Source organism: Cadophora gregata (genome assembly GCF_030347475.1).
Source record: "Cadophora gregata isolate MNR1 chromosome Unknown scaffold_7, whole genome shotgun sequence".
Classification (NCBI taxonomy): domain Eukaryota; kingdom Fungi; phylum Ascomycota; class Leotiomycetes; order Helotiales; family Ploettnerulaceae; genus Cadophora; species Cadophora gregata.
This window is the reverse complement of record NW_026695930.1, coordinates 363865-377851: the sequence shown is the minus strand read 5'-3', so window position 1 is coordinate 377851 and position 13987 is coordinate 363865. Positions and strand designations below refer to the sequence as shown.

The window sequence follows — 13987 nt, the reverse complement described above, 5'->3', positions numbered from 1 at the left end:
CCGTTCGTCATTCTACCACCATCAATTACAGCTCACCGGCTTCGTCAGGAAAGGCCATTTCTCTGGCTCGCCATCATGGTAGTGGCTTCAAATGACCACTCACTGCAGAAGTCCATGTCAGAGGCAGCGAGAAGCATTTTTGCTGGCGAGGCCTTCGGCAAAGGAACGCGAAGTATGGACCTGCTTTTGGCGATACTTGTGTACACATTTGTCAGTAGTTTTCCGCGTCACACCTAATAGCTCAAAAATGACTCAATCGACTGACTCAATCTTATAGTGGTATGAGCTTTTCTCCTTTACAATCGCCCCGGACTCGTTATATTAGGTCTAATAGCGCCTTGGTATAGGAATCGATGCTTTTACGTTGGACAGCCTGTTTTGAACAATCTCATTCAACTTTCTATCGCAATGCTATATAACCTCGGATTGGACAAGCCGCCGCCACCGCCGAAAGACCCGGCTTCAATGCTTGCTCATGACATCAAGAATACTGGAAACGCAGAAAGGCTCTCAAAGACAACGAACGAGGAGCGGAGGGCGCTTCTGGGGTGTTATCTTCTAAGTTCAGTGTATGTATCAATTTTATAACTATGAATCCTGATTGATGCTTTGTAGGTCTTGCTATACATTGGCCAAAGGCAACCCACTGCTCTGGACAGCACACTCGGAGGACTGTCTTCGCACTCTTGAGCACGAAAAGGAATATGATTCTGATGCCCTTCTTGTTCAACTGGTAAAGTTGCGCCTGCTATACACGAGAATAAGTGACGGGTTTGGAACGGATGGCGTTCTCACCGCTCCTGTTGCATTCTATCTCAAGTCGTTCGAGGGACAGCTTCAAAATTTCAAGAATAATATCCCACCAGAATTATCCAATAATGGTGAGTTGGAAGCCCACAGCCAGATTGTTTGATCCTAAATGGCTAATTGTGCCCCAAAGAAACTCTCTTACTCGAGTTGTATGCCACGGAGCGTAGTGTCTACGAAATTGGGATGGCACATGACCACAATATCTTCCAAGGCAAAGAGACTCGACGAGTCGAGTGTCTTTGGGCTTGCGCCAATGCTACGAATTCTTGTAAGGATTCTAATCTGAGGGATTTTTCATCTCATAATGAGACTGCTTTCAGGAAATGAACGCTGACTCCCGTGAAACAGGGATCAACATCTTTCTGTCCATCCCAGCAGCCGACTATCCAGGCTTTTCCGCCTAGACATATTCCAGCATGACCCATTCATTCTTGACCGCATATCGCCTCTCAACATTTGAACATCCAGAATGGGATCGAGTACTTTGCTTAGAGCACCTTGATGTTCCGACCTTTCTGGATCAGACTGGGATCAAATTTGGCCAGGTGAAATCAGCCACGAATTTGATTGTTAATGCCGGAGAATTTGATCCCTTCAGTATTATGTCCAGCAAGATTCAGCTGATCAAAAAGTCGTGGGAGGTCAAACATGGATCCCTGAAAGGCGCAATTCCGCAGTTCTCTCCTGACGAGCTTTTCGATTTTCCAATCGGATTTTCTGATGGGGACTGGTTAGGGAACTTGCTTGAGTCGTGTAACGAGCACTCTCAGTGGATCACGTAGTACGCGTAGCAAATAGATTGATGTCTGCTGTTAACTAGTGGCTCCCTCGTTATTAGAGCAATTTTCGTCGATTTAAATAACTACCTAAGCATTGTGATTGTTCAAGAGCCTCAAACTCCTGTACGGAGTGACTTTGCAACGAGACATTTTTTAGGCATGCGATTAAGCGAACCAACCATTTGGTGCGACATTGCAGAATCAAAACAATTGCGAATTCCGGCGCGACAATGACTGGGAGGAACGTGACATGGAGGCATGGAGAGACCGCTTCCACCGCGCCATGTACCAGCTTCTCCTCGCCGGACCCGTGCTAGCAGGAGCTTACAACGCGCCATTCTGGGCGGCGAAGAGAGCTGGGAACGAGAGGTTTCTCAGCCACTGCGTACGGGGCTCAGCTGAACTGGATCCCATGCTGGTGGATGATGAAGATGGGGATTTTGCAAGGACGTTTCCGGTGTATAATTATGATGTTGAGGATTTTACACCGGTTGGGAGGTGGAGGGAGAGGGCGTATGAGTGCATCTTTGGGCCGTTTGCGAGGTGGTTGGTTGATGAGGGGAATGCTCGCGAGGAGAAATACCCGGAGCATGAACCGAAGCGTACATACCCAGAAGATGATTCTTCCCATCTAGATGAAGTAAAGAGCAATCGCGGCGCGGTTCAAGACCTCATGTGTCTCCTAGTCGGACACGAGCATCTGATCTGCAAATTCACAAACGCGAACAGTGACGATGGGTATGGATTCGCGCGGTGGGCGATCCCAAAAGATAAGCTTGCAAAAGAATGGAAAACGCGAAAAGTCACTGTTGTCTTATTCGGTGTGTTCAGAGTCGAAGAAGTCACTATGCCCAGCAACATTGAAAATACAAAGCACATCTTGCTTCCGACCGCCATCCACCCTTCTCTTAAAGGGACAGACCAGGCGGCATTCGACATGTTGTGCGTCATCCACTTTCTCGATATCCGCTCTCGCGGTCCGGGAGATAGATGTGAACACCCGGACCCACCGGCCATGTTCCAACTTTGGTTATTTGCTTTGAGAAAGTACCTGAAGTTGGGCTTTAGAAGCGGATCGTTCTGGCAGTGGAGGGAGTGTATGTGGTGGGAGGAGGTGGGGAGCGGGGTTGTTTTTCATGAGCCGAGATGGGCGATTGTGCAGCCGTATGTTGAGGGAGAAGTTTCATGGCTTTTTCGTGGTTTTGGCGATGATGAGGGATGAGTAAGAACATGAAGTTCTACAGATTCATATATTGTTGTGTGTTGATCTATATTCCTGAGCGAGCATCCCTATGTCCCTGTGTATTTCAGAGCTCCTGATCGGCATTCATGTACGCCTGTACAATTGTGCTACATGCCCGCAGGTCTGCGCCATGCCAAATTGTGTGATCTGAGTAGTTGAAGTACTCCAGAGAGGAAAGAACTTTGACAAATCCTAACGAGCCGGCAACAAAAGTTTCGGAGAGCCTTAGTAAGCCTGAACTTTCTCTGTTATTGCTCGCAACGACGGAGTAAAGAAACCTAGCCGAGAAAGAAAACGCAGAAAATCTGCACGAAATGAGAATCTACCGTTCACTCAAGAATGAGACAGTACTGAGAAACGGTACATATTTGCACCTGATGGTATTAGAATATTTATTTACAACAAAAACAAAGCAGCAGCCAGTGCTATCAATCCAGCAACATAAGCCCCTCCACCACTCTGCCCGAATCCCGAAGTCCCTGGTGTTGGTGATGGCGTACTTGTGTTCGATCCCGATCCAGTCCCATTCGAACTGGCAGCAGGAACGGTACCAGTAGCAGCCGCACCACCAGGTTGTTGCGCGCTTGGCGTAACTTTTGTGATGTTTGCTGGAACCAAAGTAGCTGAGTTTATGGGAGCCGCGGCCGGGATACTGCCTGACGAGCCACTGCTAGATGTGCCGTTTGTTGTTGTTGAAGTGCCGTTTGAAACATTGAAGGAATTCCCTGCCAATATTGGCACGCCTGCTGCTCTCACCACATTGACGGCATTGAAGTTCAATCTTGTGGCTGCGGCCTGCCTTAATTGAGAGATTACCAGGCTGTTGTTCGATCCTGATGTATCGAGAAGTAGTTGTGTGTATCTGTGCGTATTTGGTACTTTGTTGGGTGGAGAAGGCCCAAAATATGGCGCGAATGCAGTTTCGTTGCTCGCGCTGCTGAGGACGAAAACCATCATTCCACCGATCATCGTAGCTGTCGTCGCTGAGGTGAGACCCTGCTGCATCCAGTGAAGGAGCTCGCCTGTTGGTCCCCCTACTATCTGAGGAGGAATATCTGGATCTACCATCATGACGGCATATGTTCCCATTAACCGTTGTGTCGTTCCAATCGTTGGTACTTGTGCAGTCTCTGTTCCTATATCAGCTTTGATTTTTGAACCAATTCATGTTTTGACTCACCCGCTTTCGTCAACTCCTTTCCATTCAACGCCAAAGTATTCCCAAAAGCAACAATCAATTCTCCATTTGAAGCTGGCTGAAAGCCAGGAGGTGTGACGGCTGTTGCGGCGCCGGCGAACGCAACTGCAAGAAGAGACTTCGACAACATTATGGTAATAAAAACGCTGCACTGTCGCCGAAAATCCAAAATACGTAAAGTCAAAAATGAAGGAAGAGAGAGAGTAAGAGTATGCGGAAATGTTCAAAGGCACTAATATCCTAGACATTCCAAACGCGCCAAGGTAAGTGATGACGACTGTGATACAAGCCGAAGGCTGTCGGTGGCTCAAGTTCGTTTCGAAACATCATGCAGATTGGATTGAGCCGCCACCTCGGGTCGATCCCTTAGCTTGCGGCTTCAGAATCGTTTGAAATGCGCACGTTCTTGAGGGCATTTTCAACAGCGAGACGTTTGAGTGGGTGGAAATCGTGGGATCTCCAGCTTGGCCAGAGCGTACAGAACTTCGGAACATTGACAGCCGCATGGAATTGGCACTTTGATAAGAATAGATCAGAGAATGTATCCGAGGTTTAGAAAGTGGCTTTTGAAGTCTTGTATAGTACAGTACGTGTGGGCCTGTCAAAGTCTTCTGCCACATGAACAGTTTCATATTGCAGATCACGTGCTCCCCGGATTTCATCAGCATCAAGAGAATTCATCAGTTCGCAAGATGGGGATAAAAGTATATTCCAGCATAAGATACCAAGGTATTTGGATTTATACATTAAGTATCCCTGGAGATGCGCGATCTACTCAGCAATTCAGTTCCCTAATCGAAGAATGGTATAGCTAAATGTGCTCAGCTTCGAGCCTGTGTCAACTGTTTTCCCTCTTTACTAAATGCGGCTATTAATATAGCATGGACTAATGGATACCGAGGAGTAGATTTCCCTTTGTTCATACTTTGATGTGCTTGACATTATCCTGTCAGGGGGATCCCTTCTCTCTCCCCGCTCTTTTCCTCATAACAAACCTCTCATCTCTCAAGCCACCAGACCTTAAATACTCTCAATCCTCTTTTCCTACCACATACGACCATAGACTGGTGAGACCTGGGCATCCCGTCCGCTCTGCCATACATAAGCACCAGATCGGCAGATGAGTAGTTGGGTGGGTGACCACCAGCGAATACCTGCTGTTGTATGTTTTTATTTTTTGTATAAAGAAGCACTTTTTAATAAGGAATGGTTGTGAATAGGAAGCCTACTTGGTGCATGTTCATATCTACTTCAGTTAAAGTTTGCTTATGTAAGTTTTATCTATAGTTTCGAGACAGTAGAGAATAAACCGTCGATAGCGGTCTCTTGCCTAGGCGACAATATAGTCAACAATCATGAGTAGTTACAATGCGCCATCTAGTGAAAATACCCTAGCATTATCTGATGTTCTATCACTACTTCGATCTCAGATCTCCAAGTTCTGCCACTATTGCCTGGTACACTACAAGTTTTGCTGTTACGAGCAAGTGAGTATTTGTAGATAGCTGTGTGAGTTCGCAATAATGTTATCAGATCCAGCTAAAGTACTATTAGGTCTTCAAGCCAAACCAAGCATCGACCAACTTCTCAATCTCAAGTCGCCATGTCAATTCGGAAGGCTTCCCTTGTAGCAACTGGCGAGTTATATCCGATAGCTGCTTAGCTCGAAACTTCGTCGCGCGCCTCCAAGTCGATGTGCTTTCAATCGTTGGGTATCTCATGATAATTGTGGAACGTGACTGATCCAAGTGTGATCACATTTACGGAAAGTGTTCTTGAACTCTGATGGCCACTCATCATAGGTAGCTTTCTGGTTCGTGGAAGATGTGCAGTCGTTCAATGGTTAGTCTGCCGAGCATCACGCTCTCTCCTAGATACCACGCACGAAAACAACCACTGGAAACCAAAGGCTATTTGGCAGCTTGAATCCCACAGGGTGTTATTAACCATTACAGAACAGCGTGGTCCGGAGTTTCTCGCCCCCGGCCGTGTCGAGTCCCGTGCAGAGAGGGTGAGGTTTTGTACCGTCTGTTCGGCAATATGGTACACTAGCAACTAGTGAACCATGTTTCTGCTGAGTAGTACTCAAATATAGCTTTACGCCATATTAGGAGCACACATTGATTTTGTAAGTTGCTCTCACTCGATTCCTACCTCCAGATGAAAGTTCAATTACACAGTGAAGTCGCAATTTAGCAAGAGTTGGGGTTTCTCTAAGCTCTCTGTTCGTCTGCTGTCAATCGATCAATTCTTTTCAGCACCCTCTCCACCGATTCCGATATCACTTCGTCTTACCAGATCACTGGCACTATGAAGCTCAAATCTGTCAGCAAGCTCGTGAAGAAGCTTTTGTGCACGAAAAAAGTCACAAATGAAGACTGCAAAAAAAAAGAACATACTCAAAAAGCTACATCCAGAACTCATCATATACTTGGCCGACTTTCTACCATTTTCATCCGCAGCATTACTCGCCTTGAGTTGCCGTACGGCTTACGAGATCCTTGGGACCCGTTTTTGGGCTCGTCTGCGAGCAGATGACGAACAGCTGCAATGCTTCCAGTTCCTGTCTCTATTATCGAGGGACATTTCACGCGACGACTACGTCCCATGCTACCACTGTCATGTTCTTCATGTTTGTGGGATGCTTCCCAGTGTTTTGCAATTGGCCCCTCTGCCTGCTTACCAATACGACATGACACTTTGCAAGGGAGCTGAGGTACTTGGAAAGGTAGCGAAATACATGCATAACCGCTTTCAGTTCCGAACTGTCCAGATGGCTATGAAGATGTATCGACTGCACCTTGACTACCAGCCTTGGTTGGAGGCTTTACGTTATGAGTCGATGGCTTTTATGGTCATGCGGGAATTTCCATCAGAGTTTAAGGCCAGCGTCAGGATCATCAATGGCTTTTTGCTGTTTTGCTCGCAGAGTGTCATTCTGTTACCACCTCGTCTGACAGCGACAGCTTTGAATCGCTGCGGCTTTGAAGTTTGCCCCCATATCAGGCTTACTGCTCACGTTTTAGCGCCTAATCTACCAGAGACAAGTGAGTGTACCATTGACCACGACCATGTTATCGAGCGCTGCATAAGATCCTCGGCTATTACGTCTTGTACCTCTTGCCCAGTAGAATTTCAACTCCGTATGGAAGACTGTGAGGTTTTTGGGAATGCGGTTATTATCACAAAGTGGATGGATCTTGGGAAAGGAGAGACAATCGCAGATCCGAAATGGTGGAGTCATCTTTCGAACAAGTACATGGCTCCTAACAGCGGACCGCTTCATGGGGCCCAAGTCCGATCGGATTTTATCTCCATCAGAGATGCATTCAGACAATTGGACTCCTCGGAATTAGATCCGATACTGCCTCTCAGCGATGTAAAAAGATTGTTTCGCTTCTCGAAGCGCTCTAACCTCCAGCCTTCATTACTCCATTTGAATGGAGCAATTTCGCTCGGCTGACCCCGTCACGTCCCAGATTGAAACCAATATTACTACTACATTCAACTTTAATGTCCTTTACACGTGTGCGGACATTGCTCCTCCCAAGTTATTGAACGGGTAGACAGTCCATGAGGTGGACTATTATCATTTACTAGATCTGGACAGATGTAGTCTTTTCTCAACACCTACGTTATCCACATAGTCTAAAGTGCTATCAATCCCCCATGTCAGGAAACCACTTCGATACCTCAACCCCTTCCTCGCCTGCACTCCCCACACCCCTTCACATCATATCCCACTCATCCCAGAGCAACCACAGCAACAGCCACAGCCGCACCAACAAGAGCAAAAGTTGATTTTGGTCGCATGCTCAGGACTCCTCCACTTGTATCACTCTCACATGAATCCTCCTTCTCCTTCTTAGGCTTCTTCTTCTTCTTCTTTTTCTTCTTCCGCTTCGATAACAGGTTTCCGTAACCAAGTCCACGCGCAGCGACCGAGGCAATTGCAGAGCAACTATTGACAGAGGATGTCGTGCTCGTCGTTGAGGTCGCCGAAGTGGTTGTAGCAAGGGTAGTGGGAGCAGCGACGGATGTTGTTTGCGCGAGAACTGCGGGTGCAGCGACGATGGCTGCGAGGAGGAGGAGGTTTGGCTTCATGGTTAGATGAATGGCACCATGAAGCTGAGAATTTGTGGAGTTTCCCGGGTTAGGAGGAGAATCTTGAGTTATAGATTGGGAGGTGAAAGGGAATGGGTTTTCGGAGGGGTAAATAAAGAAATCTGGACAGCACCAGGTTTTGTCGAGCTGAAAACAGTCACCTTCCTCTTCCGGATCGGACGTCAGGGTTTATCATTCCTGAGTCGCTTTGGGATTGTTTTCCCGCTTTCTTTACGCAAAAAAAGTTTTGTTTCCTTCATTGAATCACGTTCTGAAGTTCCATTCGAGGTCGTGATTGTCCAACTACATATCAAATGATGTATTTCATCTCTGTTTACGTGAAAGCCATCGATTGAGCATGATCGATTGTCCATTATGTTCGCGATGAGCGCTGGGGGTAACGTTGCCAACTGTCAAATTGTTTGGTGATCAGCTATTTGCCAAGATGACTGTGCCTTGCTGTAAGGCTGACTTTACCAAATCTGTGCAAAGCTTGTCTGGCCCATGATTCGCTTTCAGCGATTTGACGGCAGTGTTTAAACAGCATAAAGTTTCGCTAATATTTTAGTGTGACAACAAGCAGCTGAAAATGTGGCAGTGATTGGGTTTCTCCCGGTTCGGCAAAATGCCATTCTTCCAGATCAAGTATGGCTATGCGCTGGCGACGATCACTTTGACAGCTTCGGCAATACACATCACGAGTTGCGTCAAGATTGGGGGGGATGAAACACGCTTGGCCTAGTATGATATCATTGTCACCAAGGCTCTCATCTGTACTAAATCCAAGTCGATGTTGTTCCGTGGCTGGAAGACCCAATTTTACATAAAGGACAAGATGCTCCATCGTATTTTGCGTCAAAGAACGAAATTGCATGAAACGATCATTGGTTTCTATTCCATTTCGCTCGCTGCTGAATGGGTCTGGCTCACAACAGAATCTGAAAGCAGATCCATGGCTCGATTCTAATTTCCGAGTTCTTTTCATCTTGCGCTTTGCTGTCATAGTCCCCAACCAAAGAGCATCCCTGCGACAGCGCCAGCGACGAATAGTCCGATATTTGCAGGAATGCGTACCAATATTCTTTTTTTCTCTTTGTCAAAATATCAGTGCAGCTGAATTCAATATTTGATGACTGAGAGATGGCATATAGGAAGTATTCCCTCTCAAGCCCCTCCGGATCACGCCGATGAGCTACAAAGAGAGGGAGTCTTTATCCGCTTCAGAGCTAAGCTAGACAATCACTTCAAGTCCTGTAGCTGTTACCTTTGTGAGCTTCTGTCTTTCTTTCATCCACCCTATCCCTATTTACGGAAATCACATTCTTGCACTGCAGGTGGTCTTCCCTGTCACCGGAGGTGTTGTAGGGATACTAGGAAGTTCTGGAAAATCAAGAGGACAGTTTTCCTGTGACATCTTTCAATCTGGGTCCTGAAGCCTCTAAGGTCTTATGGCCAATCTTACCTGATGACCATTGCGGGCAGCCCCAGGCATAAGAGACTACTTCGTAGCTCCGTCAAAGGGCGGATGAAATCGTCCGAGCTGCCAGGCCTTTCAAATTTGGATTATTTGGGAGACGCAAGACGAGACTTGAAGTTACTATTATCGCAGCAAGGCAAGTAGAGTGATTGAACGATGACTCTTCCATATTGAGCACAGGGCATTATCCACTTCCCGGGATGTACATGTCGCAATGCGGACATCAGTGACTGAGCTTTGGCTGCTTGATTCCGTTGTCGATGTTCATGCTGAAGAATTGACAAAGTTGGAATAGGGGCTAGTCATTAGGTCGCAAACATGCGTGGAGACATCAATTGTCATCGGACTAGAGGTTTTCCTAGCAGAAGTTAAAGGACGCTCCTGTTTAGTTTATTTTTCTTCGGCTCGGTGCTCAGCTTCTTCTAAATGTCAATATGATTAACCGATGCAATGTCCCTGGCGCATTCAGTACTTTTAAAACGGACTACAGCCCTAGCATATCATCAAGATTTCTTCTATATGGATATCATTCTTTGAATATACTTCATGCATGATCAAGCCGGCTCTGAAAGGATGTCTGGCGATGAAGTTCGAGGTCAAACCAGGACATTTTGATGTTGTCTAAGGTTACAAGCACGTGACGGGCGACGGGGGATGAAGCTCACCAGCCTCTTCTTTTCACGACACCAAATCCCAGCCATCGCCCCTCCAACCCCGCCACCAACAATGAAATCTTGCCTATCGAGCAGGAAATACTTGGATATGAGCAGTCTTCGCACATCCTCCGCGAGCTCTTCCTACGATATAACCTGAATACGACCCCCAATTGCCCGCACCCATATCTTCTAAAGAACGACTCGCGTGTTCACTCTTCAACCAAAACAATCACGCCGAGGTATACTTTGGAGCATTGAGCGTACTTAACAGGCGAAAGCCCGACCTCTTGCCCGAGATGGCATCTCCAGCTGCAAAAGCAGTAGAAGTATCGCCCACACTCTCTGCCACACAACCAACTTCAGAAGAAGCGCCTCCACCCTACGACACCTCGAGTCTCCCTCCCAATCCAGGTTTCTGCGAACTTGCCTTCCGCGAAAGACTAGACAACCGCATACCAGGCGGCGGCATGCCATCAGCGCAATACTTTGCACCCTGCAAAGCATGTTCGTTCGTTTGCGGCGACGAGATACCGCCAGTCTACAAGCAGGGTTGGTTGGATTGGATAGACCCCAGTGTAAATTTCAGATGGGAATCGCATGTTGCTGTGGATAAGGAGAAGGATGGGCCGGTGGAAGGGGAGAGGGAATTATTAGGGTGCTGGATATGTTGGGAGTATGAGCAGAAGTGGATTGAGCCGATGGTCCCGAATGAGTGGTATAAACATATGAGGCGGCATTTCTTTGTGGAGGGGTATAGGATATGTAAGGGGAAGACGGGGGCGATGCAGAGGAGGAGGAACTGTGAGGTTGGACACTGCCCGAAGATCCACTCTTAAGTGGTCATTCCTATTTCTGTTATCGTCGAATACTTTGAGCGACTGGGATATATCACAAGCGCAGGATTGACGAGTTACGACACATGAATTACTTTGTTACTATGCGCCCAGGGTACTGTTCCCCTGTTTCTTCTACTTCTTGCAAAGCACTCCGTCGACCAATTCCCATCCTTCATTACCAACACATGGATGGCACCAAAGAACATCCTGGGGATCTACCTTCTTCTTGATGGCGAGCAAGCGCTCATAGTTCTCTCCCCAGAAAGCATGCTGGAAGTCTGGCTCATCTGGGTATGCCTGAACGATCGTCAATTTCAGTCTAATATATTTCAAAGCGTGGGATGGAAGACTTGCCTCGTTCATATAAGCTCCAGAATCTGGTGCCATTTTCCTCAATCCCTCTACATACACATCTGTGAGCAAAGCTTTCTGCTTGGCCTCCTCCGCTGAATCGAGTGGATTCCAGCTTGCCCCAATCACTGCTAGTAGTTAGCTTTTATTCTCTCCATACCATACCAGTCCACACCTACCAGAATGAATATATGCCTTCCTCCAAGCTGGATTGACACTATTGCCTCCCCCTCTCGGCTTCGCATTTCTTGTCCCTTTTCCACCAACGAGAAACACACTGGTAAGCCCTCCTGGTGGAGTTGCAGCTCTATACCCTTGCTTCAACGCAGTTCGATTACCCGTCAAAGTGGCTCCATCAATAAGCCTTGATCCAAGGACTTCATTGTGTCCCGCATCCAGAGGACCATTATTGTCTTTATACCAAGCCCAGAAATCCGGGAAGGTCTTCACAGTAACAGTAGACATGAATTTTCCCGGATACGCGGCCGTGGCATCTGCGAAGAGAGTTTTCAGCACCGTTTCCAGCGACAGGGAGGTGTTGGATGAATGGAACGCAGGGAGGAAGAAGGCGCCTGCGAAGCCATCGGCGGCACTTGTGATGTTCATCTCCGCGCTCACAACGTTGTGCGCGATGTAAGCGTAGCCTGAAAGACCTTGTTCATCTAGGGCGGGATATTGAGAGAGTATATCTGCCATGACGTCCCAGTATTCTTCTGTTCCAGGACCAGTGCCGAGGAGAAAGCTCGCGACGTGAAGTTCCGTTGATGGATATGCTCGGATGGTGACGGATGTGATAACTCCAAAGGTCGAGCCGCCTCCCTGGTATCGTTAGAGAATGAATATGATTGTAAGTAGGAATACGTACCCCTCTCATCGCCCAAAACAGGTCTCTGTTCTGACATTCGTTTATAGTCAAAATGTCACCCCCAGGTGTCACTATTTCCATCTCCAAGACTTGGTCAGCACCCAAGCCATATGTCGAACTCAACGCACCCTGACCACCTCCAGTGAGATAGCCTCCGACGCCAACGGTGCCAGCTCCACCAGACACGATGGTCAAATTTTTGAGATGCGCCTGTTCGTCAAGCTCAAGCATTTGGGTATCAGCTGCTGCTGTGATGGCTGCTCCATCGATACTCTTTCTGCACCCTTTGGGCTTGAATCCATCATAAAACTCAAGTCCTCTCATATAATGTGTCCATATTGAGAGAGATTTCGGCGCCACGGACCTAACACAATCAGTACTATCCCCACCAAGGGATTTGAAGTTTCAACTTACCTGCCCAAATAATCATGTCCCGTCCCCTTCACTACCAACCTGACATGATTCTCCCTTGCAAAATCTACGCCCTTCTTCACATCCTCCGCACACGTCGCATTGACCACATATACCGGGTATCCCTTCCCACTACACGGCAAAGTCGGAACCGGGAGACAAGTGTCATTATTCCAGTTATTCTCAATAGTGCTGACCGGGTTATCGGTATGCCATTGGGTAGTCAACCACCCAGCTGCAACAGCCACACAAGAGAGAGGGTCGAAAGTTGCTTGTGTAGGATGACAGACTGCTCCTGGTGGAGAAGGCTGGAGGAGACGTCCTGAGAGAGAAGTGTTGAGGTGTGACCATTCAGCTTGGCTGGGCCAGCTGTTTGTTCCGGGGATGGCTTTGCATTTTGGGTGGTGGGTGGTTGCAATGCCGAGGGCTGTAAATCCGAGGAATTGGTAGATGTAAGTGAGCATCGTTGTTCCTTTGAAACAGGTATATTCTGAGATATTCTCAAAGGTCTTTGACGAAGTTGTTGAATGGCTCCATTGTGAGTGCTTGTTGAGGGACTTTTATATATCTCAATTCCTCGCAGTTGATTAGGCTCCAACAATTGTACCACTTTGCTTTGGCAGGCAATTACGATCCTTTGACATGATTATCACGCGTTTTGTTTCCAAAGAGAGCCAAAATGATCGACTTCGCTGTAAATCTGTGATCGGACATATCCCAGTAAGCGGATTGGACGCACCGTCTGACCCGGGAATGATAGCAGTCAATTGAGGCTATGTTCGAGCTACACATGGCGATGATGTATGTTGTCATACGTCGCTGGCTTGATTGATTTTATGGATATACCAGGATTTTCGGTTTTCGTAGTGTTGTTAGATGAGGCTTTTGTCGCTTTGGGTAATGAATCCGGATACGGTGTAAGGCGGGGGAACTCTCATCCCGATTGGAAAGGTGTTTTGCTTCGCCACTTCGCTTGGTCACGTGGGTACATCCGCCGACCTAGAAACGGCTAAAAACGCCCTTTGAGGCGTAACTAAGAAACAATCTTCGTGATCAAAACGCAACAGGTTATATGGAAGTGCCAGTAATTATGGCTTGGTCCTTTCTGGTCGTCAGAGCTGGGACTTTGCTTTGTTTACCAGGCAAGCCAAGCGAGGATGCTCCTACCAACGAATATCGCCCGCCCATACTGACAGCATTCGGCAATGGCAAACAGGTTTTTTGGAAGCGAAAAAAGGGTTTAAAGATGACCAAGAG

The 13987-nt window shown here is 47.4% G+C and overlaps 7 protein-coding genes across 7 annotated transcripts; 4 read left to right on the top strand and 3 right to left on the bottom strand.

Moving 5' to 3' along the window:
• Nucleotides 1-91: 91 nt before the first annotated feature.
• On the top strand, nucleotides 92-1214 carry ONS95_012884 (uncharacterized protein; the record flags this gene model as incomplete). The annotated part of the gene is made up of 5 exons (XM_058506502.1): nucleotides 92-210; nucleotides 348-569; nucleotides 616-881; nucleotides 941-1078; nucleotides 1159-1214. The coding sequence occupies 5 exons, from the start codon at nucleotides 92-94 to the stop codon at nucleotides 1212-1214; spliced, it is 801 nt and encodes a 266-aa protein (XP_058357230.1).
• Nucleotides 1215-1226: 12 nt separating this feature from the next.
• On the top strand, nucleotides 1227-1592 carry ONS95_012883 (uncharacterized protein; the record flags this gene model as incomplete). The annotated part of the gene is made up of 1 exon (XM_058506501.1): nucleotides 1227-1592. The coding sequence occupies one exon, from the start codon at nucleotides 1227-1229 to the stop codon at nucleotides 1590-1592; it is 366 nt and encodes a 121-aa protein (XP_058357229.1).
• Nucleotides 1593-1839: 247 nt separating this feature from the next.
• On the top strand, nucleotides 1840-2811 carry ONS95_012882 (uncharacterized protein; the record flags this gene model as incomplete). Its single annotated transcript, XM_058506500.1, has 1 exon — nucleotides 1840-2811. The coding sequence occupies one exon, from the start codon at nucleotides 1840-1842 to the stop codon at nucleotides 2809-2811; it is 972 nt and encodes a 323-aa protein (XP_058357228.1).
• Nucleotides 2812-3208: 397 nt separating this feature from the next.
• Nucleotides 3209-4617, bottom strand: ONS95_012881 (uncharacterized protein). Its single transcript, XM_058506499.1, has 2 exons — nucleotides 4013-4617; nucleotides 3209-3962 (listed from the first exon to the last, which is right to left on the bottom strand). Exons 1-2 carry the CDS (start codon nucleotides 4158-4160, stop codon nucleotides 3229-3231), a joined length of 882 nt encoding a protein of 293 aa, XP_058357227.1. The 5' UTR covers nucleotides 4161-4617; the 3' UTR covers nucleotides 3209-3228.
• A 3157-nt stretch (nucleotides 4618-7774) lies between these two features.
• ONS95_012880 (uncharacterized protein) lies at nucleotides 7775-8134 on the bottom strand (the record flags this gene model as incomplete). The annotated part of the gene is made up of 1 exon (XM_058506498.1): nucleotides 7775-8134. The coding sequence occupies one exon, from the start codon at nucleotides 8132-8134 to the stop codon at nucleotides 7775-7777; it is 360 nt and encodes a 119-aa protein (XP_058357226.1).
• Nucleotides 8135-10309: 2175 nt separating this feature from the next.
• Nucleotides 10310-13607, bottom strand: ONS95_012878 (uncharacterized protein). Its single transcript, XM_058506496.1, has 4 exons — nucleotides 12734-13607; nucleotides 12320-12683; nucleotides 11634-12273; nucleotides 10310-11582 (listed from the first exon to the last, which is right to left on the bottom strand). The coding sequence occupies exons 1-4, from the start codon at nucleotides 13192-13194 to the stop codon at nucleotides 11236-11238; spliced, it is 1812 nt and encodes a 603-aa protein (XP_058357224.1). The 5' UTR covers nucleotides 13195-13607; the 3' UTR covers nucleotides 10310-11235.
• ONS95_012879 (uncharacterized protein) lies at nucleotides 10564-11103 on the top strand (the record flags this gene model as incomplete). Its single annotated transcript, XM_058506497.1, has 1 exon — nucleotides 10564-11103. One exon carries the CDS (start codon nucleotides 10564-10566, stop codon nucleotides 11101-11103), a length of 540 nt encoding a protein of 179 aa, XP_058357225.1.
• Nucleotides 13608-13987: the final 380 nt, after the last annotated feature.

Coding starts and splice junctions, on each gene's coding strand:
- ONS95_012881 (XM_058506499.1), bottom strand. CDS start 4,160: ATGTTGTCGAAGTCTCTTCTTGCAGTTGCGTTCGCCGGCGCCGCAACA. Junction 3,963..4,012: donor AAAGGAGTTGACGAAAGCGG/GTGAGTCAAAAC, acceptor ATATAGGAACAG/AGACTGCACAAGTACCAACG.
- ONS95_012878 (XM_058506496.1), bottom strand. CDS start 13,194: ATGCTCACTTACATCTACCAATTCCTCGGATTTACAGCCCTCGGCATT. Junction 12,684..12,733: donor GGACATGATTATTTGGGCAG/GTAAGTTGAAAC, acceptor TGATTGTGTTAG/GTCCGTGGCGCCGAAATCTC. Junction 12,274..12,319: donor TGTTTTGGGCGATGAGAGGG/GTACGTATTCCT, acceptor TAACGATACCAG/GGAGGCGGCTCGACCTTTGG.